The 22,741-nt window shown below is 40.8% G+C and overlaps 1 protein-coding gene across 2 annotated transcripts in view; it reads left to right on the plus strand.

The window, feature by feature from the left end:
- gpr158a (G protein-coupled receptor 158a) overlaps positions 1 to 22,741 on the plus strand; it is a 114,294-nt gene that overhangs the window by 13,260 nt on the left and 78,293 nt on the right. For both annotated transcript variants that reach the window (XM_047811694.1, XM_047811695.1), the window contains exon 2: positions 8,870 to 8,975. In XM_047811694.1, the coding sequence (XP_047667650.1) occupies positions 8,870 to 8,975 (106 nt within the window). The remainder of the gene's footprint in view (positions 1 to 8,869; positions 8,976 to 22,741) is intronic.

The following is a 22,741-nucleotide window of genomic DNA, read 5'->3' on the forward strand; positions in this document are numbered from 1 at the left end:
CGCTTTGTAAGGAGTCTCCAGTGTCAGTGCTTTGTAAGGAGTCTCCAGTGTCAGCGCTTTGTAAGGAGTCTCCAGTGTCAGCGCTTTGTAAGGAGTCTCCAGTGTCAGCGCTTTGTAAGGAGTCTCCAGTGTCAGCGCTTTGTAAGGAGTCTCCAGTGTCAGCGCTTTGTAAGGAGTCTCCAGTGTCAGCGCTTTGTAAGGAGTCTCCAGTGTCAGCGCTTTGTAAGGAGTCTCCAGTGTCAGCGCTTTGTAAGGAGTCTCCAGTGTCAGCGCTTTGTAAGGAGTCTCCAGTGTCAGCGCTTTGTAAGGAGTCTCCAGTGTCAGTGCTTTGTAAAGAGTCTCCAGTATCAGCGCTTTTTAAGGGTCGGAGGTAATTTGTGAATTTCTGTTTTTTGACTTCAAGAGAAGAAAAAAACTTCAACAGTGAGGCTTTAAAAGTTTGACTGTCACTCGCCTGTCAATCACAGTGAAACCAGCCAACCACAGCCATAGGTTCCTTGAGACTCTAAGAAGTAGGAAAAAAAGGTTCTTTAGTCTTTTTCTGTTAGAAAAATCTGATTATTTTAGGAACCATTTACTGAAAGGTTTTTCATGGATCCAAAAAAAGGTTTATTGATGACATTACTGTTTATAGTGTAAAGAACTTTTTTCCACTACACAGAACCAGACAAATTACACTGGAATCATTCCATGTATGTTAAAGTGTCTTCATAGAACATTACACCCTGACAAATAAATCTTGAGTAGAAGATTGTACTTGACCAGTAAGCAAAGTCAAACTACCCCCCCCCTCCCCAATGGTCTACATGGAACCCTTAGAAAGCGATGTACTTTGTCTATATAAGTGCCTCGATAATTAAATGAATTGTGTTGTATCACCTCCCGTTTTCTGTACTATATGTAGCAGTGTGAGATGTTTTCCTAGGGCCATAACTTTTAGGTGTGTATATGAAGCAACTAATGGAACTGTTATAGGTTTTATATAGATCCATTCCTCTGCAGTGTTTCCACGTTTTCATCCACGTGTGCTACGATATTGTTTACAAAGCATCTATAAACTGCTTTAACCCACACGGTAACAGGAGCTAACTTGTTTGAGTTCATTGTTATTGTACAACATTGAACGTAACTATAAAAGAAAAAGTGTGTCATTCTTTGAAAATAAAAATATTACAATCAAGCAAATTCCCTCTTCCTCTCACTTCCCCCGGAGGTGTTGACGGTAAATGTGTTTGATTTCTTATCTTTTCTATATAATAGCACATCCTGTCATGTTTTATTCCTTCAAGCAGTCATTTCTTATCAGACTCCAGACGTGGTGAGGAGTACTGTAATACCAGCCCAAAACCTTATGCTGCTACGCTCTCTTGCACTCATTTCCCACTTGCTAAACACGGCCGGTGGAGTGCGGGCTTCCCCGCCGTCTCCTCGAACTCCCCCGGCATGGGGACCATATGGCCACTCTGACTCTCTGGCAGAGAGGAGGCTCAGTGAGGATGAGAGCAGAAATGGATGAACAAATTCAAAATGAACCAGATGTCAGTTTTTTAAACATGGCGAGTCTACAGTACAGGTCTTTACGGGTCCACTTAGATCCGTAAACCCGAGGTCCGACCCGAGACCCGAGCGGGTTCGAGTCTAAAAGTTTCACGTGTGCCTCGGACACGGTTCGGGTATAATAATAGCGGCATCGGGTCTCGGGTAATTTAAAATGAATGTGTTTTTAGCGAACGGACTCGAGAAGACCCGAACTACTGTATCTCGCGTGTGTGTGCATCGACTCGAGTCAATTTCCAACCTGTCCTCTGTTTGCCAAGACCACTTGCGACATTGTGTGACTGGCTGTAAGGTAATTTTCATTGAAACAGACCTGTCAATCAATTTTGAATCCACGCTGTAGCGGTTACACTAGTAACATTCGGGTCCAGTCGGGTTAAAAAAATTGCCGTCGGGTCGGACTCGAGTTTTTTAGAGACGATAAAAAAAAAAAAAAAAAAAAAAAAAAAATATATATATATATATGCACGTCTGGTTCAGGTAAAAAGTGATTTGGGTCACTTCGGGTCGGGTTCTTTTTAGACCCGAGAAGATCTTTACTCTGCAGGGCACTTTCTCTCTCAACATAGAGAGCACGGTGACATCGACAGAGTGCAAACGAAGGTCGGAACTATTCAAATAAAAGTCCCAGCAGAAAGGAAAGTGACTTCTGGGATGTTTTCATTCAGTATAAAGAATCGTCTGATGTTGTGTCTGTGTCAGTCCCCCGGATCCGGAAGGATTGGAGACAGACCCGTTCGCAGGATAGCTTCAAATGAAAGGGGTTTAATACATAAGGAAGACAAACATAATCCACACTACACGGGGAACCAAAGTATATTACTATATTACACACAAAACTACTATTAATAAATACTCATAAATACACAAAAGGACAATCACACACAATGAGGAACAGGTGTGATGACCGGGAGGAGCAGACGGAGGCGGGGCAGTCACGTGACAAAAACAACAACAAACGCACATGGGCAAAAGTCTGCGCTGATCCCTGACAGATCCGCGCTGATCCCTGACAGTCTGTGAGTCTGATGTAAAATAAATCAGGACTCTTGTCGTTCTCTCTGTGTGTTTTAGACATGTGTTTGTCCCTCTGTTGATGTTCTTACACTGAATTTTAGTGTTGAAGAGAAATCTGAGCTGCTTTTTAGATGAACAAACGCTCGGAGCTTCTCAGAGAGCAGAAATGGGTTTGATATCAACATTTACTCTGAAGATACAAACATCTGTGTGGAGAAAAAACAATCTGAACTTTTTCATGAAAATATCACCTCTAGTATCGTAGAGAAAAACAGAAACAGTGATGAACCTCTACACATTCTTAAAGTCCTGAGTGTCTACTTTTATATGAGCTCCATATTAACACCACTGTGGTGTGAGACGTGATGAAGACGTCCAACGATGAAGACAGACACAACAAAAAGAGGAGGGAAATAAAATAAAAATGTAATAAAATTTGCCTGTTAAATAAGAAATTATCTATTTTTGTGGTTACACATCAAAACACAAATTGTTGTGAAAGCTTTGTGGCTCCGGCGACTGCTCTGCGATTCTAAGCAATAGCAATGCAGGTGATTTGTGTTGTGTTGTGTCGTGTTGTGTTGTGTTGTGTGCTAGTAGAATCTCTCTCAATTATGAATCTAGTAATAAATATATTTCTTTTTTTTACAAAGCAAATCGATAGTAGTGTTGTATGGGCGATATGCCGATGATACACGACGCTCTCCTACAATAAACAGTGTGTATCACGAAGAAATGTGAAGAAATGAATGAAACAAATGAGAGTTTTATATAATACATGTCTAGGAAAAAATCTCATGCTATGTTCAAAATCTCAGAAAAGACTTTTATTTATTATTAGGATTCATCTCATCCGGTTGCAATAGATGAATGTAATTATATATTTGGAGGAAAAGTTCCTGCTGCTGCTTCTGACACCTGATTTATCTCCACACATGAGAACAGATGCACCAGAAGCAGGAACGCTTGAAAAGTGAGCCTCCAGCGGTGCGGTAAAAACCAAATAACCCAAGCCCACATGGGGGGACTTTGCTTACGGCAGCCATTTGTAGTGGTTTCTGGCTTGAAAACAGCTGCATTAAAGACTCTTTCTTAACAGTCAATACTGAAGGAACGAATAATGTGCAGTAATAATGTAATAGTGACAGAGTAATGTGCAGTAATAATGTAATAGTGACAGAGTAATGTGCAGTAATAATGTAATAGTGACAGAGTAATGTGCAGTAATAATGTAATAGTGACAGAGTAATGTGCAGTAATAATGTAATAGTGACAGAGTAATGTGCAGTAATAATGTAATAGTGACAGAGTAATGTGCAGTAATAATGTAATAGTGACAGAGTAATGTGCAGTAATAATGTAATAGTGACAGAGTAATGTGCAGTAATAATGTAATAGTGACAGAGTAATGTGCAGTAATAATGTAATAGTGACAGAGTAATAGTGCATTCGGTAATAAATTATCCTTCAAAACGAACATGTGGCTTTCTGCCATTTTAGCAAATAAATAAATCTATTCCAGATGTTTAGCTAATGTTATTATTTTTTTTAACAGTAATCATTTTATCGCTTATTTTCTGTACTGGTTTCTTGTGTGCAACATTTTTTAATTGCAAGTGTAGCAGCTTAACATGTCATTTTTTTTATTGCTTTATTTTTATTATTATTATGATTTTTTAATTTAAAGGAAATGCTTCGATTTTGCATTTTTTCGAATTTAAGTTTTTCAGATTTTGGGGTTTTTTTTTTTACTCACTGGAGTCTTTGAGATATTTAATTGAATTTCAGAGTTTTTTCAGTACTCAGTTTATCCACTGTGAGATTAGACATGAGGGAAATGTGACCTTTTGTACAAAGCAGTTACAATTTTCAATATCACACGTTTGCTTGGATTTAATTTTAGGAGCAAAAAATAGTGCAGAATTTTGAATGTTAAACATTTGAGATATTAAGCATTTACTAAAACCTTTAGCAAGAAAATCCCAGATTCTCATTGTGGGCTCAGATCTTTAGACCCCACCATGTTTGTGTGTGTGACAGTGACGGTGACGTGACAGTGATGTGACAGTGACGTGACAGTGACGGTGCCGTGACAGTGACGTGACCCATACTCAGAATTCGTGCTCTGCATTTAACCCATCCAAAGTGCACACACACAGCAATGAACACACACACACATCGTGAGCACACACCCGGAGCAGTGGGCAGCCATTTATGCTGTGGTGCCCGGGGAGCAGTTGGGGGGTTCGGTGCCTTGCTCAAGGGCACCTCAGTCGTGGTATTGCCGGCCCGAGACTCGAACCCACAACCTTAGGGTTAGGAGTCAAACTCTCAAACTCTGTGTGTGTGTGTGTGTGTGTGTGTGTGTGTGTGTGTGTGTGTGTGTAACAAGCAAAAAAATGTTGTTTCCATCTGTTTTTATCGTGTCCGTGTTGGTGATTGAACATCTTGTCTACAAAGCAGCTCAGATTTCTCTTCAACACTAAAATTCAGTGTAAGATCATCAACAGAGGGACAAACACACGTCTAAAACACACCGAAAGAACGACAGAGTCCTGATTTATTTTAGATCAGACTCACAGACACGACAACAGACGCTGCTTTATACTGAATGAAAAAGTCCCAGAAGTCACTTACTGGAGTATCGGTGTACTGGTAAATGAAGATAAGTAACATTTATGGAAGGAGATTCCAGGGTCAAGTGTTTTATAACAGGAACTTGTAAACTGGTTAAAAATGAGAGCATAGTTAAAGTGATGAGGTGATGACTGTTTGTTTGCTATGACGTGATGAGTGCTTCTTGGATGTTGTACAATATTAAATATAGCTACTGTTTAAATTGGTTATAAAGGTTGACGTGCTGTTCCTTAATTAGTAAAAATCTCATCATAGTCAAATTATGAGGATTAAAAGACTTCAGGATGTGCTGTTATTGGAGAATGGCAACCAAGCTGTGTATTTGTGTTTGTGTGTGTGTGTGTGTGTGTGTGTTAGTGTGTGTGTGTGTGTTTGTGGGTGTGTATGTGTGTGTGTGTGTGTGTGTGTGTGTGTGTGTGTGTGTGTGTGTGTGTGTGTGTGTGTGTGTGTGTGTGTGGGTGTGTGTGAGGCACTCAGAGAAACAAAGAGAGTGGAGTAAAGTGAGGTCAGAAAGCCCTCAGGCAAGGCCACGCTCAAAGTTGCACAAGAGCAGATGCACTAAGCTCTCTGTGTGTTACGTATATGGTGTGTGTGTGTGTGTGTGTGTGTGTGTGTGTTAGTGCATTAGGTATATGGGGTGAGTGTTAGGTATAAGGTGTGTGTGTTAGGGCAGTGGTCCCCAACCCAATGGTACCGGGCCGCCCAAGGAACATTAAATTATTCCCATTTTATTTACTGTGGTGTATTTCTCTCGGGTTTGTGTGACTTTCCATGGACGAGAGGTTAACCGGTAGCTGAGAGACGTGACCTAAAGCCGCACCGATACCGCGCATGCGCAAAATATCGTAATCTCGGGCCGGGTTTAGGTGACGTCTGGAGCTGAGCGGCTGTGAGCGGCAGTGGTGTTGTAGCTTTGGTGGAGAGAGAAGGTGTGTATCGCTCTTCTCTCTGTTCACCGGTACTTTGTCATGTTTAACAGTGCTTGGTGTACGTGTATATTGTGTTTGCTCAAATTTAACCCACAAATTAGCAACAATGAGCACGAAACAGACGTCGTTAGAAAGTTAGAAACTCTGCCGGTGTTCTGGATTAAAGTCATGGCAGAATACCCTGAGATTGTCACCACAGCACTTACATCCCTATCGTCATTTCCGACATGCTATCTGTGTGAAGCGGGGATTTCTGCAGTGACGGCAACCGAAACAAAACAACGGAATAAACTGGACATAAGCGACACACTTCGTGTGTCATTGTCTCCTATTACCCCAGATGGAACCGTCTCGTTGTAAAGAAACAAGCTCAGGGTTCTCATAGATTTAGCGTTGTAGTGAGTTAAAAAGGCATGTTTAAATACAATTAAATTAAAATTATTAATTTTAATTTAATTGTATAGCCGCCACCACCCACCCCCCACCCCCAGCGGGCCGCGGTAAAATGACCAAACTTTGACCGGTCCGTCGCGAAAAAAAGGTTGGGGACCTTAGGGTGTTAGGTATATGGGTTGAGTGTTAAGTATATGATATGTGTGTGCATGTGTGTTAGGAATATGAGGTGTGTGTATGTGTGTTAGGAATATGAGGTGTGTGTGTGTATGTGTGTTAGGAATATGAGGTGTGTGTGTGTATGTGTGTTAGGAATATGAGGTGTGTGTATGTGTGTTAGGAATATGAGGTGTGTGTGTATGTGTGTTAGGAATATGAGGTGTGTGTGTATGTGTGTTAGGAATATGAGGTGTGTGTATGTGTGTTAGGAATATGAGGTGTGTGTATGTGTGTTAGGAATATGAGGTGTGTGTATGTGTGTTAGGAATATGGTATGTGTGAGTGAGCGTGAGCGCGAGTGTGATTGTGTCAGTGAGCGTGAGCGTGAGTGTGAGTGTGAGGTTGTGAACACATGCAGGGAGAGACGTGCTGTCACAGCCCAGTCTCACAGCACTGGAGCTTTACACTCAGCACAGTTACACTCTGTACCTGGGAACAGCATGTGACTGAAAAAGAACAGTGTTCAAATCACAGAGGAACATGTTAAAGTGGTTAGCAGTCTCTATCTATCTATCTATCTATCTATCTATCTATCTATCTATCTATCTATCTATCTATCTATCTATCTATCTATCTATCTATCTATCTATCTATCTATCTATCTATCTATCTATCTATCTATCTACATACGTACATATCTTTCCTTGTTTTCTTTCTCCCTCATTGGGTGGCTCCCTGGGTGGCGTTTTATTGACCTGAGAGCATTATGGGATGTCTAACGATCTGCAGCAGCACTGAGGGGTGAAGGACATTAATAATAGAAACTCATAAACAGACACACTTCACTCCTCTTCACTGAAATCAGACCTCATTACAAAGCACTTCCTTCACTCATGCAGTTTAAATGCAGCTTTACAAACCTGTCACATTGCTGTCACATTGCTGGCTAGGGACAGGGGGCGTGGCTAAGTATCACATGAGAAGGAGGGCGGAGTCTTGTGGTAGGAGTTGGCGAGCATGTGTGTGATAAATGTTGGTCTTTTATATTCTTGAATGTGAATTCATCTGACAGAACGTGTGTGTGTGTGTGTGTGTGTGTGTGTGTGTGTGTGTGTGGGGGGGGGGGTGTGTGTGTGTGGGGGGGTGGTGGAAAGCAAGGGAAGGGGAGGGTAAAGAGGAGGGGGCCCGGAAGGAAAAGCGCAAAGAAGAGGGAGCGAGATGAGAGAGAGAGAGAGAGAGAGAGAGAGAGAGAGAAGGAGAGAGGGGGAGAGAGAGAGAGAGAGAAAAAGAGAGAGAAGAGAAGAAAGGGAGAGAGGGAGAGAGAGAGGAGAGAGAGAGAAAGGGAGAGAGAGAGATGAGAGAAGTGAGAGAAGAGAGAGAGAGAGCGGGAGAGAGAGAGAGATGAGGAGAGACAGAGAGAGAGAGAGAGAGATGAGAGAGGAGAGAGAAGGGAGAGAGAGAGAGCGAGAGAGAGAAAGAAAGGGAGAGAGAGAGAGAGAACACAGAAAGAGAGCGATAGCTGAGAAGGATAGAAGTCCAGTTGAGAGAGAGAGAGACTGAGAATATCTCGATCTAGATCTCGTCTACTACACGTGCGCTACTCTATCTCTCTCTATCTCTCTGTCTCTTTTTCTCTCTCTCTCTCTCTCTCTCTCTGCCCCCCCCCTCTCTCTCTCTCTCTCTCTTTTAATTCTCCTGACATCAAAAGTTACAACAAAAAAAGATTACAAAACCACATTTTTGTTGTCCAGCCCTGTGAGTGAGGAATAAAATCAATATGATCACACGACCTCATGATTCCTTAAATATTTATTTTAATTTTCATTAGGGAATAGTTGTCTAATATGTGAAGTGTGTGTGTGTGTGTGTGTGTGTGTGTGTGTGTGTGTGTGTGTGTGTGTGTGTGTGTGTGTGTGTGTGTGTGTGTGTGCATGTTTCTGTAAGTCTATCATGGCTCTCATGCTTTGTCTCTCCCTACAGAACCTTTCAGGCTTCAGGCGACACATTTAGCGCCTGATAGCAGCCGTAAGGACTGAGAATGCTTGGTGGAGCGAAGCTTACATTTCACTTAAGACATTTATGTTGTTCCAGCTGATTGACTTGCCTTCTCTGCTCCTGAGGTCCTAATTGATCTCTCTCTCTCTCTCTCTCTCTCTCTCTCTCTCTCTCTCTCGTAGGGGAGTTGTTCGTTTGGATATCAGCCTACAGGATGTGGATATTGATCAGTGTTCCACCGACGGCTGGTTCGCAGGAACTCACAGATGCAACCTGACCAGCATGGAGGTGAGACGTTTATCTCTTGGTGTTTTCCTGTGAGTTCAAGTGTCAGAAATGAAATACATAAACAAACAGATAACTAAATAAATAGACGGAGACCGAAAGAACGAAAAGCGACGAATAATTATCTCAGAGCCGAAGGAGCACTGGGAGCTTATTACCCTGTTAAGCTTCACAAGGAAAGAAGCAGCAGTGTGTTTCATGCAAGAAAAAACACATTAAACACCTCTAAATGACTCGGTTTTATTCACACTCCTGTAAACACCATGATTAGATTGTCTGTGTTACACAGAAGGTGTAGAATATGCTAGAGTCGAATAGAGTAGAATAGAACTGATTGAATAGAAAGTTTTATAGTATATACCATATTGGATAATGGAACAGAAGAGAAGACACTAAAATAGTATAGAATACAATAGAGTACAATATAATGGAGAAGAATAAAATAGAATAAAATGCTATATTGCTATAATATATAACGTTATAGACCAGAGCAGGATAAAACAGAATAGAGTGAAATATAATAGAACAGCATTGACAAGAATAAAATGTTACAGGATGGAATTACATATAATATTATATAGAATAGTATATATCAGAGTGGGGGGCACGGTGGCTTAGTGGGTAGCACGTTCGGCTCACACCTCCATGGTTGGGGGTTCGATTCCCGCCTCCGCCTTGTGTGTGTGGAGTTTGCATGTTCTCCCCGTGCCTCGGGGGTTTCCTCCGGGTACTCCGGTTTCCTCCTCCGGTCCAAAGACGTGCATGGTAGGTTGATTGGCATCTCTGGTAAATTGTCCGTAGTGTGTGAGTGTGTGAGAGAATGAGAGTGTGTGTGTGCTCTGCGATGGGTTGGCACTCCATTCAGGGTGTATCCTGCCTCGATGCCCGATGACGCCTGAGATAGACACAGGCTCCCCGTGACCCGAGGTAGTTCGGATAAGCGGTAGAAAAAGAATGAATGTAAAGAATATAGGTCTATTATAGAATATATATATATAAATACTCAAAGAGGCTAAGAGCCAGTTGAAGTCTCCTCAAGCTTGTAGACTTACAATAGAAATAAGTAGAAATGATTTCCACAGAATAGCCTTTCAGAAAATATTATAGAATGTAGGTAGGTGTAGTATATTATATAAGAAGAGGAGGCTGAGAGTCAGTCAGCAGTCAGTCAGTCTGTGGAGGTTGCAGTCTTTAGGAGCTTACAGACTTCTACAGAATAGAATGTTAGAAACCTCACAGTCATTTATACGAAATGATATAGTCATTTAGCGTATCGTTAAAGCCTATTATTAAAGATAAAGCTTAATGCTTTATCAGAAGTATCACTTGCTAGAACAAGAGGACGACTTTAGGTTCTCGCTGTAAAGCCAGAACAGGTCTAAGGTTCTTCATTTACCAGATCGAACCTGATGCGTAACGGTCCTATGAAGATAATTCTGCCGTTGCGTTTATCTGGTGTGAATGGAGTTTAGGGGCGGGGCTTAAGGACGCTGTTAACCTGGTGTTCGAGGATGAATGTTTAAGAGCAGCACAGGAGCACAAATGAAACCTCAGCTGCTCTATAATGTATGTGATGTAATGGGTTGCAGGAATCTCTCTGAATAATTAAGCATGTTCTTCGTCTGCAATGTCTCTTCTTAGACATGCTTCTGCTCTGTGTGTGTGTGTGTGTGTGTGTGTGTGTGTGTATTCCTTTATATACTGAAGTCTTAGACAGAAGAACTGACTCTATTCCGTCGGCTAATTAAACGATATCGATTAACAACACGATTCTTGTCCTCTCGTGTTGTCACTCAAGCAACAGTCCGAATAAGAAGGCATCAGAATCGTTCGTTCCTTAAAGCAAACACAAAACGAAAAAAAAAAATCATTTTATTTCAGTGTATAGAATTTATATCAAATTATTAAATGTGACACCTGTATATATCTATGTCATGTTTTTTTTCCCCGTGTTTAGATACCGCAAGACCTTTCCATTCTGTTTGTTGCTGACACAGCTGCAAAACACAGAGAGACTCCATGATATAAAGGGCAAAACACCAAGGACCCTGCTTAGGTCTGCTAAATCTACTCTTTTACTTGATGGTGGTGCAGGTTAGTGGTTAGCCATCTTTACTCCTCTTGGTAAAAACTGACACAGGAAATGAATCCAGAAAAGTCATCATCATGGCTAAATTGTCTTTTGTGTCAGATGAGCAAGCAGAAGAGATGTGTGTCTGCTGTTGCTAAATTAGATGAGAGAGCTGTAGCAAACAAACGTGAAAATGAAATGCCTTAAGCTCAATGCTTCATCCAACTAATCCAAGCCTTCTTTGGAGCTATTTTTTATTTATTTTTATTTTTTTTTGAGACGTTGTCTAATCCACTGAGGAAAGATATGATACTCATCTACAGTAGAACATATTAACAAGTGTCTGTAAATGATGAATTCGTAAATGTCCCTTTGCTGGAAACCTTGAACTTCCTGATTAATAAAGTAAGATATTTGTCAGTATGTGGTTTCTGTGGCCACGCTAATGTTTCTGAAGATGTTTGGGGTGGAATTTGCTTTAAAGAACATGATTTGTTTTGAAATGAAAGCAGTGCTTTGCAAGTGTACTGTGATGAATTGGAAGCCTACAACCCGCTGGATTCAAAGCAATTCTAACCTTGGTTGTCTTTATCTTTATCTTTTCCTCGCACTTAATTACTATGAATTTTTTTTATTGTTTCATTCTCAAAATGATACAGGATTCATTGACAGTCTGTTTGAACTATTCACTTGACATTAGAAAGCCAAGGGGCTGTAATGGCCCTTGAAATCTGATATTTCAAATATTTATACTTATTTATTTAATGACATACAGTATCTAAGGGAGACAAACTTTGGCATTGTTTTGAGTATTATCGTGGAGTTTTCAGCTAATGTCACCGATGGAATGATCGCTTACCTTAAGCATCTCTTTCAAGAACACCGCCGACTATTCAAAGAATTGTATCCTCTCCTTTAACCTGATCCCATTTCATGTGCTTTACCCTCGATGCATCCGGAATCTAGTTCTGCTCCATTATACATTTAAAGCACAACACAACCCTTTCAAAATGAACACGAACTTTTCTCAAAATCTTTGGCCAGAAAGCAGCAGATAGCAGCTACGTCCCCCTGGGAGTCACAAAGCTATTCAGACAGTGAACTACTTAAAGCAACACCCTTGAATGAAAATGCTTTGAAGTTATAGCTGAAGACAACAAGATTGAGGTCTTCAGTGAGGTTTGCTTTGCATCTTGGGGTAAATGCTGAGGGGTTGAATATTGTGTGGGTCTCACAATTTGCAAAAACGCTCTGTTAAGGAAATGTCCTGTTAAAATAATGCACATTCTTCTCATGGGCATTTACAGTACCTGTCTTTGAGACGCATGCATTACATGGTGTTGCAGAACACAAACAAATCATTAGGCTTCAGAACTTATGATTTTACAATCCATTTGAACTGGAAATGTCTTAGATTCATGATTCCTACTTCTCCACAGTTTTGTATTGTGCTGCTGTGTTAATTACTGAACAGTTTCCTCTAATAACTTTTGTAGTCGCTGAAGAATTGTGAAGCGTGTACGAGCATTTACTACAGCTGTTTTTTTTGTAATGAGTGACATCAAATCTAAAATATCATTTGAATATGTAAAGTGGTAAGATGACAAATCCCATGGGTGATGCATTGCAGGAGTTGCAGTGTGTAGCTTCCCAAAGGGGAAGTGTGCAAAAGCATACAAATTCTGTTGACAAAGGAGAAAGCATGAGCTGTGGGGATGCTGATATCTGCTTGAATACCTGTGTTAACAAGCATTCTGTCACATTCCTACACTACTTTTGTTATGCCAGTGCCTTAGAGACTAATATTTTTAGATAAACTCCCTGCCATAATGATCTTCACAGACAAAAGTCAGTGCATTCACAGTTTCCCATCTTGTGGATGATTCCTTTCATGATTACAGCAAACACATTTTCTTCATTCTTTTAGTAGAATCTACAAAACTACAGTACGAGTAAATGAATAAAGAGTGAAAAACATCAGAATCCCTATTCCCTATAGTCCCGTTGAGTGCACACACCATTTTAATGGGCTATGGTTGCCTTGGCAACAGGTTTGACCTGGTGTTGGCAGGAATAGTGATGCTCCTGTGCTTGGACTACAAGCCAGCTACAGGCCAGTGGTGGAACACAAAATGTCAGCTGAAATGTTCCGTGTCTTTCTTATTTATTTATTTATTTATTTATTTATTTATTTATTTATTTATTTATTTATTTATTTATTGCTGTCTTTCCATTCAGGCTTTATTGTTTTAACATACAGTGAATGTCAGTGCCTACATGAGCAGCATCACAACACCGTACTCTACGCTAACTGATCATTTTTTCTGATGCTCGGAAAAGATTGAAATGACTCCCATCCTGCTAAAAGATTAATTTACAAACTAAAGGCTTTGATATACGTTTCCAATAAAGTGGATTCAGTTTTTCCTAAACTGAAGTCTTTCAAATCATTCAGTATTTATACATATTACATTGTCAGTCTTTCAACCCACCTCTTGTGCTAGTGCAAGCATAATTTGTAACGAAATATACTTTTATAGTAGCAGCAGAGAAATTTCTCTAGCAAAAGTGCAAGAGGAACATGTAAGAAACCGGCTGAGCGTTATTGCTCATATGGTGTTGGGTCTTCGAAGTCTTTTCACTATGGCTTGCAAAGCAAGACCACATACTGTAGGTATATTTTGTTCATATAGACCTGAATAAATATTCAGCTTTGTATTTAATTTCATTAAATTAAGCTGCAGTCAGGATTTTGTGAAACCTTGCTTTCCAAAAGAAAAGCAGGATAATTTGATCCCTTTAAAATGAGATTCCTAGAAGTAAATGTTAACATACGAAGTTCATCATTTTTAATCATTTTTACAAATACAAAAGTTCATTTTATTAATTTAAGAAAACACCGGACGGTCGGCGCTGTTTCTGTTACTGTTTATTGTCTTTTGTGTATTGCATTTTTTGTACTTTTTCTATTGTCTTGTAACTTTGTCTGCACTGTTTTTTGTCCTGCACTGTCTTTTGTCCTGCACTGTCTTGTTTGTCTTGTCCTGCACTGTCTTTTGCCTTGCACTGTCTTTTGTCCTGCACTGTCTTGTTTGTCTTGTCCTGCACTGTCTTTTGCCCTGCACTGTCTTTTGTCCTGCACAGTCTTGTTTGTCTTGTCCTGCACTGTCTTGTTTGTCTTGTCCTGCACTGTCTTGTTTATCTTGTCCTGCACTGTCTTTTGCCCTGCACTGTCTTTTGCCCTGCACTGTCTTTTGTCCTGCACTGTCTTTTATCCTGCACTGTCTTTTGTCCTGCACTGTCTTGTTTTTCTTGTCCTGCACTGTCTTTTGCCCTGCACTGTCTTTTATCCTGCACTGTCTTTTATCCTGCACTGTCTTTTGTCCTGCACTGTCTTGTTTGTCTTGTCCTGCACTGTCTTTTGCCCTGCACTGTCTTTTATCCTGCACTGTCTTTTATCCTGCACTGTCTTTTGTCCTGCACTGTCATTTGCCCTGCACTATCTTTTATCCTGCACTGTCTTTTATCCTACACTGTCTTTTATCGTGCACTGTCTTTTGTCCTGCACTGTCTTTTGTCCTGCACTGTCTTGTCTGTCTTGTCCTGTACTGTCTTGTCTGTCTTGTCCTGCACTGTCTTGTTTGTCTTGTCCTGCACTGTCTTGTTTGTCTTGTCCTGCACTGTCTTGTCTGTCTTGTCCTGCACTGTTTGCACCAGGTTGCACAGTTGCACTTTATGTGGCAAAGACTACTTACATGTCCTCAGCCCTGTCTTTGTGTTATGTAGCACCCTGATCCTGGAGAAACGTCGTCTCATGTCACTGTGTACTGTAACAGCTCTATATGGTTGTGATGACAATAAAAGCTTCTTGACTTGACTTGAGATAAAAGGAGGCAACAAGGTGATTATTTCTATTAGCAATAGCTCCAATGATATAGAAAAAAGATCAACGTTTGAGTGAAACCTGGAAACTAATTTCCTCCAGTTATCACAGAACAACAGAGAAACTACAAGACCCGAATCTCTCTGGTACGGTCTACACCTCTGTACCTCTGTACCTGGAGACTCCTTTTCCATGAAGGTGAAGTAAACAGAAATAACCATAAATACAGAAATCACCATGCACCACGTCTACGATTCCACACGTTTCCCGCCGTCCTTAAAACGCGTCCCTCATGCTACAGTATAGAAACCGACAGCGCTGCCGTAAAAGAAAACTAATCGACACCTTCCGACCAATTAGATTTGAGCAATCGGTGCTTTAATGACAGCAGTAATAATAAATAGATATAATACAGAATAAATCTCTGAGTGGAGATTTGCCTGAAGTCTGAAGAAAAGCATCTTGAAAAACGTGATGTACACGTAAGGAGCGCAGTATAATGTGTTGGTTAAAAGCACAGGCTTCTTTTATTTATTTATTTATTTATTTATTTATTTATTTATTTATTTACTATGAGATTGAACCCTGAATGTTTCTCAGACAGATGGCCGGTAAAACTAGCATGAGACTCGGACCGCCATGAGCGAAGAGACGAGAATAAACACAACCTTCATGTTTCTGAAGTGACAAGATGCTCTTTTCTGCAGCTCAGTAGAAGCCAGTTCTGACTGTCGGACTGTTTTTAGATATGAGATGTCATCTTGTACATATGTAGCCGTTTTACTCTGGTTGTGTTCGGTTGTTCCGTTAAATGAAGGTGACAGAGTTCGAAGAGGTCTCAGAACGTTTCATTCTGCAGAGATACACAGAGCACAATGAATCGTGGGTACACGTGCTACGTCAGCTCTCGTTACAGAAGAGTAGGAGTGAGCACACACGACCCCGCCAGTGGGAAACGTGCATCCGGAAATGGCGCTAATTAAACAAGACGCAAGATACCGTGTGTGTCACAGATATGAAAAAATGTCCTGCAGGTATGTTTCCTACCGGCATTATGTACAGTGTACTCTTTTTGTTGATCAGGGTTCGAGCCTTAGCACTGCCAAGCTGCCACTGTTGGGCCCTCGAGCAAGGCCCTTAAGCCTCTCTGCTCCAACGGTTCTGTATCATGTCTGACCCTGTGCTCTGACCCCGACCTCCAAAAACCTATGTGAAGGACTGTGCTGTAATGTATTTGTGACAAAATAAAGGCTTCTTCTAATGCGAAGGTAAAAAAATAGTATAATGGATAAAAACAAACACAAGCTAACATTAGCACAGCACTGTGACCGGATTATAAGACTGAAGCAAATAAATGTGCCGTATCGCCGAATAAGCTACCAGGGATGCCAGATTTGTGCTATTGCAAAATGTAAACAATAATAAAACAATAATAAAAATGAGATCGATTCCAAATACCCAATATTATATTAAAGTTTAGTTAAATTAAGATGTCTGTTGGCTAAAATCTGATAAAGTCAGATAACTGCTCATAACTGCACATAACTGAAGTGAAGTGACGTGACATACGGCTAAGTTCGGTGACCCATACTCAGAATTTGTTCTCTGCATTTAACACATCCAAAGTGCACACGCACACACACAGCAGTGAACACACACACACACCATGAACACACACCCGGAGCAGTGGGCAGCCATTTATGCTGCGGCGCCCAGGGAGCAGTTGGGGGGGGGTTCGGTGCCTTGCTCAAGGGCGCCTCAGTCATGGCCGGCCAGAGACTCGAAACCACAACCTTCGGGTTACGAGTCAGACTCTCTAACCATTAGGCCACGACTGCCCAGACTATATTATTATTATTATTATTATTATTATTATTATTATTATTATTATTATTATTATTATTATTATTATTATTATTATTATCCTTTAAACTAATTTCCTCCTGTCTTTCCTTCCTGTCACTTGTGCTAAGCAGCATCTCTTTTCCCTTTTCAAAGTTAAAAAGCTTACAGAGAAACCACAAATCCTATAATTCTCTGTTACAGTCTGTACCTCTGACACTGGAGACTCCTTCCATTAATATAAACAGAAATAAAGAGAAATGTGTGCCACATTTTATAGAAATATTTAATATTATATGAATGTGTAGTTAAATTACGATGACTGTCGGCTAAAATCCGATCTAACACACAATGTCTCAGCTGCTAAATCAGGACACTGCACAACAGACTGTGAGACACTACTAATTAATTAATTTTGTGTAAACGACGAATGACGAAGGCACAGAGCTTGGTGTAGAGCTATCGACTTATATCAGTGGTTAATTTGCAGCTAATTTCTCACCCACCTTAAATATAGGGAAATATTTTGCTCCCAAATATTGGAAGACGACAAACGTCTCACAGGACGTAACGTCGGAGCTGAAAATCTGTGTGCGACGAAAACGGATTGCTTTTCTGTTTGTTTTTCTGCCCTTTCTGTCCTCTCACCGTCAGAACGGCTCTATTTATAGACTAACTATGAAATGAAAGCGAGAGAGAGAGAGAGAGAGAGAGAGAGAGAGAGATAGAGAGAGAGACAGAGAGAGAGAGAGAGAGACAGAGAGAGAGAGACAGAGAGAGAGAGAGAGAGAGACAGAGAGAGAGAGAGACAAAGAGAGAGAGAGACAGAGAGAGGGAGAGAGAGATACGATTGAGAGATATATATACATATACAGAGAGAGTATATAGAGTAGACAGATATAGAGTGAGACGTAGATGAGACAGATAGATGACAGATAGATAGATAGAGAGACAGATAAGAACGAGAACTATAGATAGACAAGGAGATACATAGAGAAACATATAGATACCCCTAGAGTTTGTCATATAGAGAGACGAGAGAGATAGAGAGAGATAGTAAATAGATACATATGAGAGATAATACAAAGATATACATAGAAGACAGACACAGACATAGTATATATGACAGATATAGATACAGAGAGATACAGATAGATAGAGACATAGACAGACAGAGATATATAGAGAGACATATAGAGATGACATATAGAGACAGAGATAGACAGATGAGAGAGACATATATTCAGACAAAGATAGATAGATAGATAGAGTATATAGATATATATAGTACAGATATAGATATAGAGAGAGAGAGACATAGATGTCATACATATATATAGATATAAGATATATATAGATATAGATACAGATATATAGACATATCATACATATATATAGATAGACAACAAGACAGACAGACAGAGAGAGAGATTTATTCTTTACAATCTTTATAAAATGTAGCAAATAAATAAACAGATTTTTTGTTCGAAGACGTAAAATTCATGTATTAATATATCTTACATCATCATTACCATCTTAATAAGTTAGTTAGAAAGATAGATATAAATGAAAGTATAGAGTTAACGTATATTTCTTCATAATGATAGAGTGTTTTTTTTGGACATTGACAATAAAATATTTGCACTCATTAAAGCTGAACTTATAAATTCAGATCATGCCAAAACAATCAGACTTAGCGGTCAGATCAGACATACATGCCTTATATTACAGCTGCTTTTGTCTGGCTTTTAATTATGAAAGTGTCATTTCCTAATAAAAAAATACATAATACACTTTGGTATTACAGTGATCCCTCGTTTATCGCGGTTAATGGGGACCGGAGCCCCTCGCGATAGGTGAAAATCCGTGAAGTAGCACTGGCCCTTAGTTTGACTGTTGTAGCTTGACACTGATGGTCATCATCTTCCTCTTCCTCTTGGGCTCACTAGAGGAATCTTTCGCAGGGGCACGGTGCTTAGGAGGCATCGTAAGGGCTTAACGAGAAGTTAATTTCATACACAATACGCGAGACACAGTTGACAGCGTGAACAAGAGTGGCGAGATACAACAAGGGAAGAAGCTGGGAGAGGATGCGATGATGCGCAGCCAATCAGCTCATATCTCACGCCGGGAACCAATCACGTGCCTCGTCTGAGTGTCCGTGGGTATGTACAAAGCCTCTGAGAGAGTTTCTGTCTTTGTCTGGCATCTTGGGAAACCGTTTTTATTTTTATTTTTCGATGAATATTTTTGAAAAATCAGCGATGCACCGAGGCCACGAAACTTGACCCGTGAAACTTGACCCGCGAAACTTGACCCGCGAAACTTGACCCGCGAAACTTGACCCGCGAAACTTGACCCGCGAAACTTGAACCGCGAAGTGGCGAGGGATTACTGTACATATATAACCTCACAGCTACTTCCTAATGCCTTTAGAAACACACTCTAGTGATGCAGGGTGTCATCATCAAGGCAATGAAAACCAGAAACGATCCAGAAAAAAAGATCAGGCTCCGAAAAAGACATCTTGCTCTCTCAGAAAAATGAACAGAAAAATGTGACGAGAGAGAATAAAAAATGACTCCGGCGAAAGAACGACTTATAGCTGCTATGCCATGAGGGAGAACAGGAACTAAAATGTTCCACAATCAATAAAATAAGTCATGCTGCTTTGGTAGAAGAGGAATAAATGAACACTTTTCACAGAGCATGTTGTTAAAGGATAATAACAGCTTCAGTAGCTCCATGTTGTCACATCAACTTTTTCCTGTAATGGCGTTCCATAGTGGATGTCTTTCCTGTTCGTCTCTAACTGCCGTGTTCTGCTCGGGCAACAAGTGCTTTGGCTTCAGCGTCAGCGTACGTCGCGAGTGAAGTGTGTGAAATTGAGGGATTGCCTGCTCTCACACACTCTGAAGTCACTCGGGCATGGGAGGAACTCTTGAGCTCCAGCTTTGAGCATTGCCAAGCTTAACCCACGGAGCCAAAGCCAGACTTTTCTTTATTATTCCCAAGCTCTGTAGTGAGTCATGGGACCAGCAATGAAAAGGTACTGTAGCATGTGCAGTTTTCACTTGCTGGAAATTTCCTTGAAGTCATTAAGATGCGTGTCAAGAGAGAGCAGGATGAATGGAGGCAGCACCTTTACTGCCAGCTCGTCACGTCGCACAGCAGGAGCTTGAGAAGATGACGACTCGAGCAGGTGCTCTTCCCGTGTCAGGACCGAGCGCTAGACAGCGCTTTACTCACAGCTCGAAGCTTGCAGCTTGTTTTTACATCTATCCATCATAGGAGTAGCAGTGAACGACAGCGTCCATCTTCACAACACGTACAGCATCCAGCCCATTTGTCTTCATTCAGCATTCCAGCTCCATCACAGATGCCACGTCAGCAGCAGCAGCAGCAGCAAAGGCAGCGGCGCTCGGCCATATTAAAATGTTTGTCAGCAGAAAAACATCATAATTACCCCGTGTTGATCGAACCAGATCTTGGATATCTCGAGAACCACATGGGGCTCGGCACATATCAGGTTATGAACATGTTCAAGTCAGCTAATGTCTTGTGTAGAACAGATCACGCATGTCATTAGGACAGGAAAGGATGAGTAGTACTCAGAAGTGATTATTATAAATTAGCTTCAGTGCTGTTGGTTATATTAGTGACGGTAAGACATCCTAAACCCCCGGGGTAGAGGAACGAGTAATGCACACGTGTACTATAGAAGCAGGGTTATGAAGCAGATCGTTTTCACTGGAGGTTAGAAAATTTGTTCTGCAGCAGGATCAGCATGGCTTTTACAGCATTTGACATTCCATTGCGAGGGGGAAACTCGGAAAAAGTCCGCGATCAGAAAAAACAGTGCTCGTTTTTTTAATGTTTTTAGTGCAGTTTACTTAAGCAGGTTTGTGTGCTGGCAGGGTGCAGTCCCAGGCGTGGGAGGTGTGCAGTAGGTCCAGAGATTCAGTGGGGCAAACCCCAACATCCAGGTGTAGATTGTTGTTTACAGATTCTGAAGCACAGAAATAGTTAACATCTAGTAAACAAACTTGGACTCAGAACTCACGTTTCATTTCTTCCTGCAGTCTTCTCAGCAGGTGAGGAGTATTGGCAATGCTGTGATGTCCTTTTGGCACAATTTGGTGCACCCCACCTAGTAGACAGGTTGAGACGAGGAGCAGTTTCCACCCTCACAGGAGTTACATGGTGGTGCTGAATGTATACAATGTAGTTTAGCAACAGAAACCCGATCAGAAAGTGAGCAGCGTCTCTGTGCTTCATATCAGGTGAAAACAAAAACGGCTCGGTAGATACAGTCAGGAGACAAAACACTGAACATCACAGAAGTGTGTGGTGTAGAGAGGGGGAAATACGTCACGCTGAGATATTAACTGAAGACCGATACGGAATGAAGAAAAGAAAGAAAGAAAGAAAGAAAGAAAGAAAGAAAGAAAGAAAGAAAGAAAGAAAGAAAGGTGGGAGGGATAGAGAAAGAAAGAAAGAAAGAAAGAAAGAAAGAAAGAAAGAAAAGAAGAAAGGCATGAGGGAGGGAGGGAGGGAGGGAGGGAGAGAGGGATGAAGAAAGAAAGAAAGAAAGAAAGAAAGAAAGAAAGGAATGTGGAGGGATAGAGAAAAATAAGAAAACAGAAAAAAATAAAAGAAAGAAAGCCTACGAAAAGAAGAATCATGATTATGTTATTGCGTGCTGATTTGTTTCTTTTAGAATCCTCCAGCCAGCCTCAAATAATACATACCAGACTCAATTCAATAACACATACCCCTCACTTCATTATGTTTTATTCTTTCTTGATCTCTCCCATACCCTCCCAATACCCTAAACACTCAAATCCTTCTTTCTGTCTTTAGTTCTTGATCTTTCTTTCTACTAGCACTCCCATCCCTACCCTCACGAAAGAAACTAAGACATACATCAAAGAAGGAAGGGAGGAATGGATAGAGAAAGAAAGAAAGAATGTTAGTCTTGTTGCTTAGCAACAGAAACCCAATCAGAAAGGGAGCAGCGTCTCTGTGCTTCATATCAGGTGAAAACCAGGACGTAGAGACACTGAACAAAAACGGCTCGGTAGATACAGTCAGGAGACAAAACACTGAACATCACAGAAGTGTGTGGTGTAGAGAGGGGGAAATACGTCACGCTGAGAAATTAACTGAAGACCGATACGGACGAACGGACGTCTGGTCGCCTAGACGACAAAGTCATAAAGAGTAAAAAAGATGATAAAGCTGTAAAAGATAACAGAAGCTGCTCGGGTGCAGAAGCACAGACCTGAACTTTGTTCCTCACCGATGTGAAAGCGTGAGACGAGCCGTTATTTAAAGAGGTCACGCGCCGGATTTATCCGATCGGGATCGTTGATACGTTAATATGCGAATGAGAAGAAGGTTACAGCAGGGTTTAGGGATGTACAGTGTGACACAAGGGCAGATTATGAAGAGACAGGATTCAGTGTTAACCCCGGGGGAAGTAGGAGCAGTGTGAAACCTCTAACTACACAAACCCAGGATTCACTTTACACTGAGGTCACTAGGACCCAGGGGAAACATTTCACGTGTGAAAAGCCCCAATGACACCTGATTACTCAGTGTAAAGTAAAATAAATGGATGCCACTGTATCAAAGTCATTACACAAGATCATTATTTGCATTACATTTACCACACTATATTATTGCTTCATTTATTGGATGCCCTCAAAAATAAAACCATTTAGCATGTCAGTTTCTGTAATTAGCATATCGAGGCAGTTAGACTCCTCTCGATGGCCAGTCTACATAATAGATATTTTCCAAAACCTAGTTAGAGAGACGAATTATGTGTAATTTTAGATCTAATTCAGACACAGAGCGAAGACATTTAACAATAACACAAGCAACGTGCTGCTGAGCTTGTATTTATTTTGAGGTGAATAATAACACTTCCAGGAAGAACATATCTCCTTCCTCAGGGTCTGATGATGA

Source organism: Tachysurus fulvidraco, chromosome 3 (assembly GCF_022655615.1).
Source record: "Tachysurus fulvidraco isolate hzauxx_2018 chromosome 3, HZAU_PFXX_2.0, whole genome shotgun sequence".
NCBI lineage: Eukaryota > Metazoa > Chordata > Actinopteri > Siluriformes > Bagridae > Tachysurus > Tachysurus fulvidraco.